Source organism: Nothoprocta perdicaria, unplaced genomic scaffold (genome assembly GCF_003342845.1).
Source record: "Nothoprocta perdicaria isolate Ctin4 unplaced genomic scaffold, notPer1 scaffold_90, whole genome shotgun sequence".
NCBI lineage: Eukaryota > Metazoa > Chordata > Aves > Tinamiformes > Tinamidae > Nothoprocta > Nothoprocta perdicaria.
Window position 1 is genome coordinate 267,401 of NW_020456199.1, and position 20,904 is coordinate 288,304.

Sequence of the window (20,904 nt, forward strand, 5' to 3'; positions counted from 1 at the left end):
AGCATTAGATGAGTAGCTGAGCATAAAAGACATCCCATTTTCAAATATCTCAGGAGAACAAAGCAGTCCAGATTTTACACAAAAAGAAAAAGAGTGAATGAGCAATGAAACAAAATTAGCCAATACTACAATTTAAGAACAAAAGAAAAAAACTATCCTTCCACAGCTACTGATTTATGATGAGATTGTTCTCATGAGCTGAAATGACAGTGCAGCTTGCTGCTCCATATCTAGGGATCTGCACACAAGGCTAATAATGTGGATCTCAGAATTAAACACTTGATTTCATGAAGATTATGAAAGAAAGCTATTCCTAAATAAATTTAATTAGACTCCTCATTTTAATCAAAGACTGAAATAAAATCATGAGACTGTCTCAAGCCTTTAGAAAGGCTAAGTACTGAGTAACCTTTCCATTTAAAACATATTAAACCATAAACTTTTGTTTCTGTGCTGCCTCCCCAAGAAACGTACTGTTAGTTACAAGGCAAGTGTGAAATAATAGGATTAAACTCTGTCGTGCTTGTAAACAACTTGGGAAAATGTAACGATGAATGGAAAATGCTGACAAAGCTATGCTATTTGTTTAAATCAATGACTGATAATTTTACCTATGTCGGAGCACAAATGAACCTAATATGGCTACTGGATGACAGCAAAAAAATGTCTGTGGGAAAGCTGTTTGTAACATGATATCTGTACAGGGAAGAAAATCAAAGCACAAACCTGTAACATACAAACTCACTGGAAAAAAAATGCAGCAACAGCTAACAAAGATATTTGTAATAATGTATATTGTAATAATGTAATAATGAATACTGGTAAAATGAACAACTTGCACAAAGGCTGATGGAAATTCAGTACATATCATTCCAACTTAATGTAAGATAAGAAGGAAAAATAAAAGAGAGAGACAAAGCAAGACACTGCTGGGCCATGTTAGCACATGAAGAATCTGATAAAAAGGGATAGGATGAAGGAGACAGATACCTTGAAGCAAAGCACTGATTAAAGCACATTTTAGAAAGAAAAAGGGAATGTCACAGGAGTGCACAGAATCACGGAATCTCAGAATGGTTGAGACTGGCAGGGAGCTCTAGAGATCATCTAGTCCAACCCCCCTGCTCCAGCAGGGACACCTAGAACACATGGGAAAGGACGGCATTCAAGTGGGTTTGGAAGATCTGCAGAGGAGACTCCACAACCTCTCTGTGCAGCCTGTTCCAGGGCTCTGTCACCCTCACAGTGAAGCAATTCTTCCTGTCATGGAAATGGAATTTCCTGTGTTTCAGCTTGTACCCATTACCCCTTGTCCTGTCACTGACCACCACGAGAAGAGCCTGGTTTCATCTTCTTTATATTCTCCCCTCAGGTACTTATACATGTTGATAAGGCCCTCTCTCAATCTTCTCTTYTCCAGGCTAAATAGGGCCAGCTTACTTACTCTTTCCTCATAAGATGGGAATTAAGCAGGACAAAAAGGGATTGTACAGAGAACAGGAGACAAATAGTAGAAAGAAAAATAAAAATAATGAAAAAATCTGTAACAGATGAAATGTGGTGGCGAGGACTAGGAATTAGAGCTGTTAGGAGATCTGTATGCAAAATAAAAGGTGTGAGTAGCAGAGAAGTACATCAGTAAACAGGAGGAGCTCTGGCAAGAAAAACCAAAGAAAGTGTGTGGGGTGGAGGGTTGTTCTTTATTTTTTGTTTCACTGTTGGCTAGCCCTATAGCAGATGACAAAATGAAGGTCWGGACAAAAAAGGAAGGACAGATTTGCTCAATGCAAGAGACATGTATGAGAACAGTGTGATGTCAGCATAGCGACAATACATCATGATAACAGTGTTTTGCAAGATAGGACAAAGCAAATATTGAAATCTGTCATGAAGACCTCATACTGTGATTATTTGATAACTGTCAGGACTTGATTGATTGATGAAATGATTCACTAACTCTTCCAAGACTGAAGGTGTCTCTCAAATAATTGTTTCACTGGATGTAAACACTTATTTAAATGTCTAAATAACACACTAAAAGAGTCACAGAAGGCTACTAATATGAACTGAAAAGATTACAGGTTAGATGATCCTGACAGAAAACAGTTTCTGTGTGTAGGTATACTTTAAGCCATAAATGGCCAAATTCTTGTTTTCCCTTCAAGAACAGAACCACTGGACACGTTGTCAAAACTTTCCAAATGAATTTGAGTCTGTATACAGGTTCAGAGCTGTGTCAAGAGCAGCAAAGAAGGACATTGTTTTTGCTGTTAAATTTTAATAATATCCATAACTCATGTACTATTAATTTGGAGATTTTCAATAGTAAGTAGCACCATAGTCTGGGATTATTATGTCACTAAAGCTGGTCTTGGTATTGCTGCTGAAATGGCTCTTATTAAGCTACTCAGAATCATTCAGCTTGATCTTTCTGAAATTTGTTGCCTTGTCACTGCAACCATTGCTCTTTTTAAGGCACTCTAAACTTGCAGAGGGGGAGCAGCATAAAATTTCGCTAAGCCTTTAATTTATATTTTTCTAAAGGAATATAATAACTTGCAATATGAAAAAGGCCAAATAAGCTGTTCATGACTGTTCAAGTCATTGCAAGTATTTAGCAATTTATTTTCACTGGAATACATTCTATATCTAAGGATCACAGGCTGACTTACTGACACCTGGACGTTGACTTACTGACAACTGGCATCTCTGAAGTCAATAAGTATCTTGTTGGCTTCTTGTCTTTTCTTTCTTAAGATTTATATTGTAGACAGAGACTTCCACCTTAGAAGCATTTTAATGCCAATAAGTTGACATTACACAATTATTATTACATTGTTGCACAAATTGATATTATAGATATCTAATAGAAGATAGATATTATCTGCATTTACATTTTTATATCACTATTCTTACACAAATCTATACCACATAAGGGCAGACTTGTAGTCTTGGATGTCCCCTGAAGGAACTAACGAAAGTTTTGAAATGAAGAATGTTTATTGATTTTTTTTTTCCTTAGTATTTTACTTATCCCTTTGAGGTTTAAAATCTGTAGAAAGCTGTTGTAATTTCATCTATTTCTTTCTTATTTTGTGAATTCTGACCTTATCTACTACAAGCATAAAATAGACTTCGCTATCTTACTATTTTCTCACATTATACTATGTCTATCTTGCAAATGTCATTCTTAGTCACACCCAAGACAGCACAACATGAGAGAYGAGATTTATCTCTATAAGAAATAGGAACAAAGCTTTTATGAGTAATATTTTCCTTAGGTGAAAATTGAAATTATTACAATTATTTTGAGTTTTCCTTCCAAAGGGATATCTAACAAAACAGAATTTAAATGGGGAAAATTTAAATGTATAAAATACATATTTTTACAAAGTCATAATTTATGTTGTGGAACTCTGTGCTACTTCAGGCAAATATAGACGCCAAAAACAGGGAACTGCTAAAAAGGGTTTAGTAATATTTAGAAAGAACTATACCAAATAGCAAAACAAGCTCTTCAAAAGAGATACTAAGCCTTCTGTTTCAGGGCCTTCAGCATTTTGATAACTTGATATTATAATCAGGTGGAAAGAAATTCTATCTTAGGAAGACCAAAATTCAGGTAAAGTCCATATGTAGAACCAAAAGAAAAAAAAAAAATCTGTATAGATATAACAGAATGTAATATAGTACAAAAATAGAGATTTTTTTAAATATTAATATAGTATTTATAGTATGTCTTCTCTGCTAGCTTGAAAACAAATGTAGTTGTCAAATGATTAAAACGTTGGACAGACTAGATACTTACATTGTGGGAATGTTTATTCAAAACTGGAAAGTGAAGCACTTACTGCAAGATGCTAAAACCAGTATGCTCAACTTAGGGTAATATATATTCATAATTTCAGAAACATGACCATATAAAATCCCAGCAGGAACAATAATAAAAAAGAAGAATGCTTAATTTATTACTGTTTTCAAGTCAAATTATTATAACATAAACCAGCATTTACTACTTGTTTTATGTTGCTTTGGTTACCATAAACTGAAGACTAAGAAAATACTTAAAATTAGGAAATCACCRGATGCCATTTTGTGTTTTAATGTCTGTTAATGCAGAAATTTCAAAGGACTATAATTATGTTTTTCTTCATTTAAGATATCTGATATTACAATTAGAATAAGAATTTTCAGCCTCACTAAATCATTTCTCACTTTAAATGCAACGAACATTTACAGTACATTTTCTCTGCTTCTTAAAAGACTCAGACCCTTCCTGCTAGGAGAATTTAGAACTTTTTAAAGTTCTTACTTTTTGTTATTTTATAAAGCTAGTCTAATATACTGTGCAATTTGATACCTTTAATTGCTTCGAACAATGTTTTCTATTTTTCCTTAAATTTGTTTTCCATCCTCAGAATATGTGCTTTTTCACTTAGGAAGTCAAATTTCATGGATCATTTGCATGAAGGGGAACTTGGCATAAGTTTCCAAACCCAGATGTCTGGCTTATTATAAATTAACAGATATATTTATGTGTAATTATATTTTTTCTTCTCCTTTTTTTTTTTCCTCTCAGTTACATACATCTTTTTCAGAACAGAACCCTATAAACATCTTGAGTCTTTTTTTTGTACCTGACAGTTACTTTTTATACCTGATAGTAATTTTTGAGTTAAGTATTTTGCTTCACTGAACATTTACGCACACTTCAGAAAGGCAATTACTGCTGCTGGCTTTTCCTGATGGTTCACCTGATTCTCTGTGTGTACCAATGACACAGAAAACAACACTTTTCTTGAACTGTGTCAAAAAATGCTAATTAAAATACACTCCTCATTGTGGGGAGATAGATAGCTGTACAAGGTAACAGCACATTCTAAATGGCTAGATTTTTCTGTAACATAATGCAAAAAATATAACTGACATTACAGAAAGACATTACAGAAGAAAATGTAGTCCATACAACTATATGAGCTTCGAAGTTGCAATATATATAAGCAGATTATTATATTCAAATTCTTAAAGGTAATCACTTCTATTTTCTAATATCATTGAAAAAAATCCCTATTTAATCTAAGCCCACAATATACAAAAGGCGAAGATCAAAAGCTTATTCAGAAGCTCAATCAGTGGAATTACTTCTTTTTTTTTGAGAGAGGTTATTATTAAAATTTATTAGACCTGTAAACATTGTCTTTTATACACATAACAAAGCTGATGTAGCCAAGTATAAGGAAGTTCTTCATAGCTAAGTTAAAATATCCTGAAATTTAACATGTATCATGTTCAGACTGCAATAATTAAGATCTTGGAGGCAAAGTCACTTACAATTTAAAGTTATTCTAGATCTTTTATTTTATATGCTAGTGTCATCAAAGTTACTACAGGTAAAATTTATTTTCATATAAATGGCTTTACATAAGTATTTTATCAATTACTGTCTCCCATCACTGTACCTCATTGTCAACCACACAAAATAAACTGAAAATTTGGCTTCATCTCAGGAAGAATCCTAAGGGTAAGGAACAGCTGGCCTTTAAAGAAATCCTCTGAGTGACAACCAGGGCTTCCTATTGCTTTAGTAATTGGCAAAACATGCATCCAGGCCTGATCACTCTGCACAGTTTAAGACAAAACTCTGAAGCTTTAGGATAAAGAAAATATAACAAAGAGCTATTGTTTTGCCATGACACCTTTTGGCGGTGAAATACACTAAAATTTCAGCATTGACCACACATGTGCATTTGCTTCAACACTTCCATTTAAAATGTGTTTGTTTTTTAAGTCAAATTTTTTTAGAAAAAATTAATATTTCTTGAAGTTCCTCTGAGAACATAAAGTTGAGCTAATTTTTTCTAGGGATTTGGCAAGTGAAACTCAGTAATTATCTATGTTAATAATATCAGATTTAGACTAAATGCCTAGTTCACACAGATTTTCTGATATATTAGCTCTGTAGGGCTAGTAGAAATAAAAAGGAGTGATAATTTCCTGCAGATAAAACTTTGGCATACACACAGGGAGTGGATGTATTGAGTGCTGTATGTGAAGCTGTCTCAATTTTAGTCCTTTTTCTTAATTACTGAGAATGAACACCAAAAAAGGATTGTCATTAACAGGAAGTAATTCAATTGACAGTTCTTCACATTGCAATCCAAAGACTGTAGAAAGTAAAATTAAATTGGTTATTAGGTTTTAATTAGTTTAATTGCAACGGTTTCCTTACCTTCTATTGCTGAGAGTAGAACACGAGAATGGTCATATGCAATTACATTCGCGTATCTATTCTTTGGTTTGTTTACTTCCAGGTTAGAGTGTTCCCATGTGAACTGCTGACCAGGATCGATAGACTTCAAAAGGATAAAGAGAAGAAAAGGAGAGAAAAAATATTAGCTAAGTACTGCATACTTATCATACTCACAATGACACACACCATATGGTCTAACTCTGAAATTATTTTTCAAAGTAAACTCTTTTGCTTTTGAAAGAAATTTACAAATTAAGGACTCATCATAATGCACTATATTGCAGCAAACATTGGATGTTGATGCACTTGAAGGCGTAATGATGAATTTAAACCACATGTTCTCCAAAACTATGGTAATTCTCCTCAGGTTCTCAGGAAGAGGGAGAAGAGTTTTCAAGTAGTTTTGCAATGAGTGGTTCTAGCATGAAAGAGAATGAAAAAAAGTCAGAAACCTTAAAATCACTGTGAAGAGATGGGGAAAATATTTTTGTCTTGCTTTGTTGTTAGGTGCACATTTTTTTTTTCAAAAATTCACAATGTGTCCTGTTCACTAAAGAAAATCTAAATGTTCCTGAATATGTTTTTTTTGGTGTTGTTGCCTTTTTTTTTTTTTTTTTTTTTCTTTTGGCACAATGACAACAAATGACACCAGTGTTGCTTAAGAAACAAACTAAAGGACACAGAGACACACTATAAAGACACTATTTTTATTTCCTTGATTCATGCATTCAGTTGCAAATAGAGATATGTGAAAAACAGGCATATATGAAGTTTTATGATCTCTTACTTATACTGCATGGTCTTAAATCAGTATTTACTTCCTGCCACCTGAATGTTCCAAGGAAGTAGCATAATGAAACTCTTCTTCTACTCCTGTATGCTTCAAGAGCCAGCCAAGTTCAGGCACCACCTCCTTCATTTTATCCCCTTGGGTGAGTTACACATACAGCTAGGCAACTACTGAATAAATGACAGATGGTACATGCTTCTGCCTGCTATGGTACCTGCTATGAGAAAGGTCACCTCATATTAAGAAGTCATGATGAATCACATATTGTTTTACTTTTCCTCTTTGTAAAATTAGAGACTTTAAAGTGTTTCATCAGACTGTATGCATGAGCAAAAACGGTTTGAAGGTCATGTCCTTTGCTTAAATCTAGTAATAATTTGCTTAAACCTAGTAATATACGAGTAATGTCAGGCTGCTCTAAATCTTACAAGCCAAAATACTGAAGTAAAAGACACAACTTTGCCTAGACCAGGTATTTACTTTATATTAGCAACTTGCTCTAAAGAACACAGGAGAAACTCCATATTGGTACTACACAACTCAGACATCATTTACATGACACTGCTGACCCTCTCAGGGTTGGTTATAACAGCTGCAAGTGCATTTTATGTTAATGTCACAGTACAAATGCAAAATGTGTCCTGCAACCTATTACAGAAGGTATTTTCACACAATATACATATGCTAAAATAATTAATTGCATCTGTTTGGGTTTAACACTCAAATTAATAACTATTACTTGTCTAGTCAAAAAAAAAAAAGCTTTTCTATGTATAAATCTCATAGAATGTATTTTACTAACATACAGAGAATGACTTTACTTCCTTCTTAAGCTTATTTCATAAAGATCCATTTTCCCTGCTACCAGATAGTTTGTGGAATACAAAGGTTTTTGATTTAGGAAAAGGCCTCTATCTTATCAAATCAATCACTGCAATCAAATCAAATGCAATAACATTTTATAATAGCATTTTGACTATTTTTTTCCTGAATTTTGATAATTCTTTGAATGGTGAGTTCATAATCTGCTTGGGTAAGGGCCATGCAGAATTAACTCATACTTGGGTTATGACTCACTTGAGTAGCACTGCAATGATGTTAATAACAGTACAAAAGGCTTCATAAATCATTTTGAGCTCAGAATGGTTTAATCTAATTTCTTCTGGCTTCACAAAACTTCTGAGCCCAAGCAAGTTTTATAAACAAAACAAACCTCATCGATTAAAATGAGGGTTCCTAATTTCAGGAACTTGTGGGAGTATGTTTAGATATTACTTTAAGAGTTTTTCAAAACAGATAGTGGCTTTCTTTGGCCTTATTGTAATGAGGTTTTAAATACAGGAAAAACAAAGTGTAATCCATTGGCATCATTATCTTTTCTCATCACACATAGAAATCTGTATTTATAAATAAATCAAGCTATAAAAAGTATATTTCTCTAATGAGAAAGATTTTTGACCACTTTTCATTTGAGCCTGGGAAAGGGCAAAATCATATATAATGATTTTATATATGATATATAAATATATGTATTATAATATACGTAATATGCCTCTTTATCAGCTGAACAACAATTCAGCTACACAATATGACTTTCAGAGTAATTAAATTTACTTAATCAGTCTTTGCAGCAAATATCTCCCTTTTTCACCTTTTTGAGTTAATAGAGATGAGTAAGACAACTCATGCAGGATGCTTGAATGCCAAGATTTTTTCTTTATTAAATTGGATGCCTAATAACAATGCAGAACATAATCACTGTAAATTCAAAACAAGAAGAAAATACTTCCAGTATATTAGTGCATTATACTCTAAATACATTTTAAAATAAAATCAATTATTTGACTATCAGCTATTTTACTATGAATAAGGTGAGTCTGCATTAGCAGTGACTACCTACTCAGAATTTTTGAGGGGTATATATCCAAACATGCTGCTTATGAAGTAGTCCCACTGCCCCAGAATGAGGCAATGGTACTATATTATTTCTGGCTACCTAACTGAAGGAGACAGTCTATCTGATCTTTTATTCTGTTAATTACAGAGTCCAAATATTCTGGAAATTACTTTACAGTATATGATGTTGAATAGACCTTTTTTTTTTTTTTTACAATCAAAAAGAAAATTATAAACTAATAGATTAAACTGGCTCATTAACATAGTACTAGTTTTGTGCCGGGACTGCAGGTCTCCTGCTCCATCCTATCAAAAACGTATATGCACAAAAAAGAAAAAAAAAAAAAAGGCCATAAAGTCTTTATCCTTTTCTTTATGCAAAATCACATCTCCTTATCAGTAAGAGGTTTAAAGTGTGATTTTAGCAGTACAATTGCCCTTGATGATGATCTATCTAGATTTTTCCCCGTTATGAGAAAGGACTTCAGCTTCTTATATACCTATTTGTTGATAATAACTTATAAATTATTAGTAATACTTTAAAGCTTAATTTTACCCACTTAATTTCTTTCTTCCCCTTTTTGGTTTTTAATGTTTGTGTGTATTAAAATGTTCAATAGCAAGAAAAAAATCAAAACCCACTCTCTTTGTCAGTCATTTCCTAGTGGTAGTTGACAATGTATTCTTCACAGCAGCACAGTGTATTCTCTGTACACTTCTTTATGCTGTAAGGCCAGATGTGATAATTCAGTGGTTAATTTCTAGCCATTTTTAGGGATATAGTTAGCAGAAGTCTTGTCAAAACTTGGCGAGTGGGCCTGAACTTTAATATCTACTCTTTTTTCAGCCAATGCTCACCTCATTGTGGCCTTACCGTTTTCCCACAAAACACTGTTTTGGCAAGAAGAAGTTAATCTGTATTTCTTTGGACGTAATAGCCACATTGGAACAAAGGGTAGAGTGGTATTGGCAGACACATTTCAGAAGTGTGAAAGACCAATAACTCATGAATAACAAGTCCGTACTAACAGTTTTAATGAGTGCTTTAATGGTTTAATGGATAGCACTTTAATAGGATTTCCTGTATACTCATTTTGAAAGCTTGTCTTCAGCAAAGCTGTCATTAACAAAGAACTGGATTTCTTCATAGCATAACTGTGTAGTACAGCTTTGTGTGAAAGAAATAAAGATATCTTTATTACCCTCCCATGCGATGACTAATCTTCCAGTTATTGTGTTTTAAATGGTTGGCTGCAACAAAAATACCTGATCTGTTATTGGGAAGAGATTTGAGCAATATTTGCTAATATGATGTGGCACACACAGAACAGTTTTTGAGTAGGTATCCAGATACCAGAAAGCCTTTCCAGGAATAATTGTAAACAATCAGTCCTTCCCAGGCCCCATAAATTCTGTACTTGCACTTTTGCACTGGTTTTTTTTTGGCTAGTTGAACAGAGGCGAATATTGCCAAAGGGTTTTCAGGATTATGTCCTGATGTAGAACTGGGGAAGGAATAAGAACTAAGAAACGATAAACATCCTGGTGTAAATTGACATATGCTGGGCTGCCATGGGGAACTATGCTCATCAAGGTTACCTCTGCTAGCAAATTAAGAGCCAGCACGTTTGAATCCTTGTGGGTCTTGGGAATGGTTAGTTACTGTGAGGGTTTCACAAACACAGAAGGCAAAGGCAGCATGAATTGTAAATTTCCAAGTGCTGTAGGCATTGTATCTGAGGGTCAAATTAAATCATCAGAAAACACAGAGGAATTTAGTACCAGAGAAAGAAGAATAAAAATCTCATGTCTAAGAAGATGTCAATGCAAATAGACTTTGCTCAATGGGAAAGTAGTCAACTACCCATAAAAATGAATAACTTGACCCTCTTTTACCAATGTCAGTGATTGCAGTGAGAATTTCATATCATAGTTGATGAATCTCTAATAAGATGCTATTGTATTATGCAGGAAACTTGCTAATAGAATGAGATTTACATACTGCATTAGCAAAACATGAAGGCTAAATGCATGAACATTAATACATCATCAGGTCAATTTGCCAATGGAATTACATTCTCCTACTAAGACAGAGTTTTTCTTATCACACTCTAAAGACTGTCGCTCTTGAGAGATATAGGGGACAAGCCATTTTTTTTTGAATGAGTAAAATCTTTCATGGAATTCAAGTCTAAGTTTGAATTTTAAAAATCTAAGTAGTAAGAAGARCACTGAGAATGCATAGATGGATGCTTTCTTGTTGACTCTCAAAATAAAGTGATACAACTTTATTCAAGGTGAAATACAGTGTTCAAGGTGAACCACAACTAAAGCTTTTGTCAAACTCCTCTCAAGATCAAGAGATCTTGTATTTCCTCTACAATATCATGTTAATATTCCTATGGGCAAAAGAAAGCATTTAAAATCTAACTCCAGTGGTATTAAACAAGGGATATATATGCATATTACAGAAGTATAATTAAGGAAGAAAATAATCGTTATTTGAAAACATATTATTTTTTGAAAGAGTGTCTCTACTACACATAAAGCTTTAGAAAGCTTAACTGTTTTAGAATCAGTCATACTGTCTTGTATTTGCCTGAAGTCTTAAAAGTTATCCATTTATTCCCCACACACAATTCTAATCCGTTGACCGTGATAGCATAACCAATTGCAGTAGAAATAATTACATGTTCAAAACAGTGGATTATATTCAACTTCAGATGGAAAATAAGTATCAGGAGGAGAAAAATACTTGAAGAATGAAAATCTTAGCTTTGTACAAATATTTTTGTTCTCTTATTCTCTTGTTTTTTTTTGTGTTATATAGTACATGGTGTTTTTATCTTTATATGTTTATATGATATTTACATATAGCTCTTAAATAGTAAAATTTTAAGTAGTTTCATATGGGATCCTGGTGCTTCTTCCAATTTTCAATGTTTTTTTAGAGCGCAGTAAGCATTCACATTTCTAGAAATGTGCAGCATTTCAGAGAAACTTTCTCTGTGCAGCATGAATTTAAGAAATATCACCCAAAATTATTGAAAAATCCATACTTAAAACTGGGATTTCACTAAAGTATGCAACTTGAAAACATTCTTCACTTATCCCTCCTTTTCCCTCCACACACTATAAATATTGTAAATTTTAAAAGATGGAAATGAATCTTAAAAGAAAAAGGAGAAAGGAAAAAGAAAAAAACCCTCAGATTTCCCTGTGATCACGTACATACAGATCACAGACATTCAAGTCCATTCTTGAATCATCTGTCATGCTATAAAAAGTGGACTGTTTCTCTCTTTGTTCATACTCATGTCCCCATTTTCAGCTGAGCAAAATAAAACTGATATTTATCACAGTTATTTGACTATTTAAATAGTCCCAGTGGAGTTCCTTGACAAAATAGCATTAGGTATCAGTCCAAAAAATAGCATATGTTATCCATATGACAACACAAGCTTTCTTGTATCCGAATATTCCTTTAATCATATATGCATAAACATTGCTAGCCTAAGAAGGTACGCACAGCACAAAAGTAGGAAGTAAACTATTATTAATCTTGACTATTACCACTTCAGATTCCTGCATGGTGTCTTTAAATTCTGAATCCAAACTATCCTTCTGGCTCCGATAGCTGGAACTATGCACCAAATAACCTATGTGAATGCTATAGCATATGTGCTATTAATAAAAAAACAAACAACTGTTCATCGTTCACTGACTACACTAATTGTTTCTCAGTAAATGGAGCACATCCCACGAAAGTGAGGTTGCAGAATACCAATATAAGCTGTTTGTAATATTAGAGAAGTGGAAACTATGATAAAGAGAAAGAAAATAAAATTTCTAAGAAACTGAATTTTGAAAAAAAGCCTATATTATTTGTAATCATAGGGCAGGTAAGTGCAGCTCTTTCTCTGCACTTTCTTTCAGTAGATTATCTTCTGCCTAGGGATTTTTAAAGCATTTGCTATTAATAATCAGTTTTATATAAGCTTCTGCAATATAAAATTCATAGTGTTGTAGCGTCCAGTGTTTATCTTGTTGCCACATAAGATGCAAAGAGATGAACGTTCTAGATTTAGTAAGTTATTTTCTCATCACAAATATAACCCATGGATAGTGATAAGTACACTATACCTTACAAGAGTATGGTACTCTGGCATAGACCCAAAATGCATCTTCATCTTTCTGAATATTCAGCATTAAAACAAAAGGCTGTCTGCAATTTATAGCAAGAAGCGTGATGAGAAATAAAGCCATTAAAGTCATATACTGCTTCTTATTACATTAGTGAAACAGCATGTACATAGACCCACACATACTCTATATCATGCCGTAACACATTGAGGTCAATATTGTAATTTTTATGCATAATGATGACATATTCCATATAGAAAAGGTATGGATCTGAATTTAGGTACATAGAGCAAAGACAATAGATTCCAGATAATAAACTATTCTGCACAAGACCAAGGAAACTACTTTGGAGGAATGGATTTTCTGTTCTATGTGATAGAAGGAAATGATTTCACTAGTACATTCAGCATATTGCATAAAGTGAGCAGCATATTAATGTTCTGATTCAGTCTATCTCCCTGATCATTTTTTATTGTTAAATTCTAAAGCTTGAGTTAAGAAGGAGATATGAGATAAAGGACAGTTTCTTAGGAATATAGCTTTCTGCTTAGCAGCTGTCAAGTCCATATGGAGCCTTGCATTGCATAAAATTCCCACTGAAACTGCCAAAGCCAGCAAAAGCTTTAAAATAATCAGCTGAGGTCAAGAACCTTGTCTTTAAATTAGGGATTATAAAAGAAATATGTGACATAAACAATATGTCAATGCAACAAGGTAAACTAACATTTTACAAAGGGTAGGGGATTTAACACTACCTAATTAATAAAGGTTTGGGGTAAATTTATTTTGAAGTACAAAGGAACATTATAAAGAGTGTGACATAACACATACTCCACCCCATTGTATGAAATAGCAATAAAATTCCAATACTAAAACTACAAAACCATTATACTTGATGGGTATGAGTTTATCCCTTGCAGTAGTCATAATTTTCACAGTTTTGTGTCTATTTTCAAGGTAAAGATACTGAGAAGGGTAATGATTCAAGTGTACAGTGCTCTACTCCTTGTCCCTCAAAGAGATGGGATAGGAGGAACCTTGAAGAAGACACAGAGAAATCCCTTCTGAGGACTTCTAGAAATAGGAAGTCCTCAAACCAGTGATATCAAACCTGACAAAATATCACATGGCTTGAGGCTGGTGTCTCTATAGCAGAGGATACTAGCCTTTCAGCTTGTCAGAGTAGTGAAGGAGTTTGACTTTTTATTTTTCTGTTTATACAATACACATTACTATATATATATATATATATATATATATATTATCAGTATCTACTTTCCTAACTTGCACTATTTTTCCTGGGCACCAGTTTCAGCACTTCAGTGCAGAAGGAAGACGTTTAAACTTGTTATTTCTCTTACTCTATGGCAATATCAGGTTCTGTCACCTAGATTTCATCCAGCATAAGAAGAAATGTATGACTCTGTATATGTGACCTGCATGTATATGTATCAGCTTACATGAAAGCTTTTGGTAATCTCTGTGCCACATGAATGGAGAACACTATGATGTTGTTTGAGTTTGGGGTTGTTTAAAGAAGGCAATCCTGCCTCCTCTCATGGCTTCAGTCTCCTCAGGAGTTCACCTTCACCTTCCCCTTCCCAAGATGGGTGTGAAGAATCTAGGGGCTGTAATTGGAAAATGAGGCCAGAGGACAAAGTTAGCACAGGAAAAAAAAAAAAAAAAAAAAGCCTTTCTGGAAGAGAAATTTCTTTTTTCTTGGAAGCAGTGAAGGGGAAGCAGTTTTGCCTTTATCATCTGAAGATGAAAAATAGCTCTTTTACTTCTGTGTCACCAGTTCAAATATAATCTGCTGCGACAATAACTGAACTGTTACCATCTGTATCCAGTGCTGCATGGGAATTGGACATTTGCTTTAAGGGAGATCAGTGTGGACTGCTACTGAAAGAGGAGGTCCCAGTCCCCAACCACAAATGTTCCCACCAGCTCCCTTGTGCTGGCACAATAGCCCATGCAGCCATGTGGTGAGCTAGTTTAGGGAACTGATCCAACGGAAAACAGCAAAGAAAAATAAAACAATTAGTTTTCAGCTGAATCTATTTCCTGAGATAATTCTTGAACAGCTGCACACACACTAGTGCCAGCATTGGCACAAAAGAGGCAACAGGAATGAGCAGCCAAAGCGAGGAGATGACTTGCAGTGATCAGACTGAACATCAGTCCATCCACTGCCTGGACTTCTCTATTAAATTAAAAAGCAATGCTTAACACTGCTACTGTTTCATTAAGGACAAACCTGAGACTTGCATGGAATCAAAATTGGGTGTCTAGAAATCTGAACTCCTTGGACAAAATAAGGTGAAATTGAATCTTGATCTGCAGTTGACAATGTTCTGATCTTGACTGTGTGACCACTCTGCTGCAGATGTTTTTTTTGTTTCTTTTTTTTTTTTGGGGGGGGGGGCGGGGGGAGGGGCAGAAGAGGGAAATGTCTTTAAGTAGAATGTAAACTTTGGTCTATTTACAGTTGCTGGTAAGCAGATATGAAGGGACAGATACTAAATGAGAATCTAGTATGTTCCCACAAGACTGACTACAAATACTTAAGATTACACTCACTAGATCATTTCAATGACTTACACAGAAAAGAGATACAAAACATCAAAGGTTTTAAGTTACATTAAGGCACAAAGAAAAACCATGTTATCTCTATAACATGCTCAAAACATCCTGAGAATGAAGTGCTTACTTTAAGGAAATTATACTATATTATATGACTTGTCATGACATTTTTTCATGTAGTAAATGGAATTTACTACACTGTTATTCACAGGCATTTCCTTACAGTACAACAAGAAGTTATTGTCAAATTTGTACCAAATGTTGCCTTTTTTTTTTTTTTTTTTTTTTTTTTTTTTTTTTTTTTTTTTTTTTAATGGATTATGCTGTATGTTATACGAACATTCCTTCTGAGCTGGAATGACATGAATGCCTTTTCTCCTAAAAAACTCTCTTCAGGTTAGAGAATTATTTCCCCATATATATATATATATATGTTGTTGGCAGCATATATATATGTATGCTGTTGGCAGTAAAAAAGATGGTGTCACCATCTGCACTATGCTATCCTACAAACAATCACATAACCTGGTGCAGTTCTCTGTAGTGCACTGTTATCAAAAGGCCCTGCCACCACTCAGCTTCTGGGCAGGATTGTTCTTTCCTTAAAGTATGTTTCAGGTACTTGTCATTCAAGAGATTATAGACCAAAGTCATAAGCATTTGTGCACTGATTTATACAAATATAGCATGTGTTTCACTGATTTCAAGGCAGACACTGATTTCAAGGCAGACACAGTCCAATTTCCTATTAATGTGGCCTGTATTACGAGGATGAATGACACACACCTCCATCTCACCTCGAGGGCTTACTAGACAAGACACTGCTGCCAGCTTTCAGCAGGTGTCTGTGACTAAGGAGGATTCTAATTGCTAATTTCAGAATCCTAAATAGCATGAAATAACCACCTAATTCTTTATGTGTTACAATCTTTATTCTTAAGAACAGAGCATTTCCATATAGAAATGTGAAAAGACGCTCCTGCATTTTTGTGATTGCAACAGTAAACAGCAATCTGGGATGCCCTTTCAAAAAAGTTTAATTTTCATGAACTATATAGAGACTACATTTTCCTCTTGACATCTAATGAGATTATTTTTCTGAACTGTCTTAAGATCTTTCAAAACAGAGTACAACAATTGATGAACAATTTCAGTCTGTTACTGAAATAGTAAGTATTCAGCCACTTTTTACAAATTTCTTCTCAATTCTCTTTAAATATACTGCACAATTATATGATTTCTGTACCCTGCAGTGACATGTTAATGTGGAAACACCATGCAAAAGTCTTCTTCGGTGCTTTTTATTGTACTGCCGGTATTTATATGAACCTACAAATTCAATGAAGGTGTAGGATATGAAAGAATAACATTAGCTTTCAGATATTTTAATTTCATAACTGTGGTTACCAGCACCAGCAATGTTCTGGGCGCAACAGAGACGTTTTCTGTCTCTCTATTATGCTCCACCATGCTGACGAATTCTTGGGGAGTTTTGAGCAAAGGGTGATACAGCAACCAGCCATGTGAGCAATCATTCAGGGATTCATTCATCTATGGATCGCTAACACAGCACTCCATATCTGCTCTAAAGGAAAGTTCTTCGTAAGATGGTTCAATGTCTACTTTACCTACAGGTTTTTGACATGACTGACRTACGTACTTTGAAGAAACAGTTATAATATATTGTGTTTAATGGATTGCTATACAAGTCCACTCAGACACAAATTATTGACAAGAGAGGCTGCAACTCTCTGCAGTGTCAATGCATGCCTGGGAAGCTGTATTCCATAGATTATTGACAAGGGGGCTTTTAAATGATTCTCCTCCTCCAATTAAATTCCTTCACACTCTTACATACTATAATTCACAGATTATCACTGTGATATTATTAACAATAGGGGAAATATAAAACTATAACTGTAACTATTGATATATAAAAGCTGTTTTATTAGGAGTAACATTAGGTGATTGCAAATTCTTTATTCCTTGCAGAACTGACGCTGTGGGCTGTGACTTCTCCTACTACGTATTATGTTCTGTCAACACATAACATTATATAGAAGAATTTTTAAATAATTTAAGGAGCCTCTAACTGCAGAATATATGGATGCTATAAGTCTAACCACTAAGAATCATTCATACACTACTTCAAGTACATATACATGGGATCAGTCTGATGCATATGCTTATTAATATACAGATTAGCCCCCTTGACAATGTTGTCATTTTATATAGAGAACTTGTGTCATGATTTTAACAACATGTGAAACCAACATCAGGCTTTATATCTATTGAAGATATTGCCAAACACAGATGACATTATTAATTATTTTAAGAATGAGAAAATTGGGAAAATTACCTCATATTCCTGTGAGAACTTCAAATTGTCATTTGCTTTCAATCTTTCAATATGATCTGCAAGTTCCAATATAGGTATTGGAGGATGACTTGCCATACCTGTTGAACAAGAAAGGAGAAGAACATTTAAAATAAACTAAAGTGATGCCATGACTCTAAAAATCAGAAGATGTAGTAGTTAGAATGGCTAGAAATGTGTAAGTAGTAAAGATGTTTTATGTGAGAGAAGCAGGCAAATAGTTTGGTTACTCAAAGCAGGACATGCTCTGTATAGATGAGGTCTGAAGCCAAATTAAAAAAAGTCACCAAGCATATTCCCAAAGCTAACATTCCTGGTGTAAAGGAGAGAGTTATTGCAATATGAGTTCAGTGCGGTTAGCTAAGCATGGAAAAATGAGACTGCTAGACCTGATGTTGACCTCTGCTTTGAGTAATGACTCTTAATGTCATTTCAAACTCCTTCTCCTGCACTGTATGAAATGGAAACTGCATTGAATTAGATGAGGAAAGGTGAGCTGAGAAACAGACACTGAAAGAGCCCTAAAGGGGAAAGAATAGTATTTTGACAGAAAACAAAGTGACTTATGCATAATCAAGAAAAACAAACTTGAAGAATGAAGGTTACCAAGGTAACCGCAGACACCTGAACCTGCAAAGGAAATGGTAAAAAACAAAGAAATCCCCAAATCAACAGAAAAGTAATATATAAAAGAAATTTTAAAAATGAAATGGAAAGATTGAGGATTAATAGTAATGTATCGAGWTCTAGAAGACTGACTACACATTCCGACTGTATCAGAAGTACTTTACTAATTTTATGAAACTTTGAAGTGACTGACACATGCAGCTGTGGATGACCGGAGTATCATGCACCATTGCTTATAGACAACAGTCACGGAAGACAAGATTGGACATCAGACAATTAGAGCTTCAAAAATGTTTTCACTAGTAGCAGATTGTAGAGGCAGGGGTTGTACTGTTCTGCTGGACACACATATCTAGCTGCTCTAGAACCTTAAAATAAGCTTATTCTAAAACCCCATTTATCAACCCCCAAAAGTACCTACAATCTACTTCAGGTGTAAACATCTTTGTCTACTGATGAAGGTACCGAATGAAAAAGAAGAATAAAAACTGGGAATTGGAAATAAATATGGGTGAGAAAGGAAATACTGGGAAGGCAAGGAAAAAGGGAGACATAAAAAGATGTGGAGCCAACTAGCACAGTCTGCCAGCTGAAGATTTGTCAGGCCAAAATTTATGAACTTWTTTTTCTCAATCTATTAATAATCTTCATGAGCCTTTCCAAGATGCTTACAATCTTCTCTTCAAGCTTAATAGTGTCACATCAAAGACAAAAGTGTGTTTTCAATTTCTTATGGGAAGAAATCAGAGCTGGCTAGAAAAAATAAGCTAGTGAACCCCAAGATCTCTTGAAACTACAAAAGTAAAACAGTGATGACTCAAGGGGGCTCAAGCTGGAAGCCATGTTGCACAGTGCAGGTTGTTTTGTCACCTTGAAGTTTTAGAGCATGACTGAGACAGTTAACTTGTATTTCCTATAATGTAGCCAAAATGACCATGTGGTTACAACACAGTCACACTATAGCATGTCATTTCCTCTAAAATCTTTTTTTTTTTTTTTTTTTTTAATTTTGATACTTCTGGCATCATTCAATATAGTAGAGTAAAAAATGATGCCCAGAAGTGACTCTAATTTGCCTCACCCTATATGTATACATTTATGTATTACCTTCATAGCACATCTGTGATGGTGATGGAGACATTATTTAAAGTAGACATAAAAGCAAGGTGACAGCAAACTAAACAAAGCACAATATCCAGATTTAATCATATATTTCTAAGACTTTTTAAATAAAAAATTAGTCTAAATTTAATTTATATCTATCAGTTCTGGGTGTGACCCATTTTCTTAGAAATTTCATTTAGTAGGCTTTGGTTGTTCTCAGAGTGTTGGTGACAGTCATCTAATAAGCAGATTGATCCAGATCAAGCACCCTCATGGAAAGTATGGAAGTGAAAAGGCACAAGGAAACTCTAGATTTATCCAGAAATGAAGGTGGACTGATGCACATCTAAAACAGTGCTTGAACAGAGAAAAAAAACAGAGACAAAGATGTTTAGACCTTTTCGAGCGAATCGTGGGAGAGAGTTATTATCATATAAGGACTGAGTGGTAGTTTGGCTAGAGAGGGAGGACACAGAGCCAATCAGGGAGGCGTAGGGGACTGAATTACTGCTCAAAGCTGTAAAAAGTAAAAGCCAATCGGAAATGGGAAACAAATTAGTAACAGCAGTAGACCATCATAATTAATCAATCTCGTACATACAGGCACTTCAGACATGCACAAAATAGAGCCTGGAAACTCAGCTAAGAAGATGTATAAAGGTCCAATTACCCGAGGGTAAACAAAAAGGATATAAAACTGAAGAAAATGAGACTTGCTCATTACTGGAGGAACCTGACTAATTCACCAGCGTCATGAATCCAAATCTCAATAATTAGCTTCCTGGGAAGGCTATTTATTTGTTGGAACAGAGGATGAACATCCACTCTTTTTTAAACTACTTTTATTTATGTACACTTTTATATACCATCCTGCATTCTTAAGGGGACAATTTATATTAAACATTTTGTGGGAAATAGAACTTGATATAAAACTTTCTTTTTCTTAAAAAAAAAAAGAAATGATGAACCACTAGCATCTTCTCAAATTGATTTTTTTTTTTTTTTTTTTTTTTTTTTTTTTTACTGCACATAACCCCATTTCTGTAGGACTCATTTTAGGCACTTACAATTGAATATTCTTTTACTTGCTTCAGATAATATTTTCCAGTGAACATATAAAGTCAATTGGTGCCT

The 20,904-nt window shown here is 34.3% G+C and overlaps 1 protein-coding gene across 1 annotated transcript in view; it reads right to left on the minus strand.

Annotated features, from left to right (window-relative positions):
* Positions 1–20,904, minus strand: part of PTPRD (protein tyrosine phosphatase, receptor type D) — a 132,940-nt gene that overhangs the window by 48,702 nt on the left and 63,334 nt on the right. Inside the window, exons 19-21 of the mRNA XM_026052735.1 lie at positions 20,168–20,287; positions 18,022–18,119; positions 6,230–6,353 (exon numbers count right to left, since the gene is read on the minus strand). Coding sequence (XP_025908520.1) covers positions 6,230–6,353; positions 18,022–18,119; positions 20,168–20,287 — 342 coding nt within the window. The remainder of the gene's footprint in view (positions 1–6,229; positions 6,354–18,021; positions 18,120–20,167; positions 20,288–20,904) is intronic.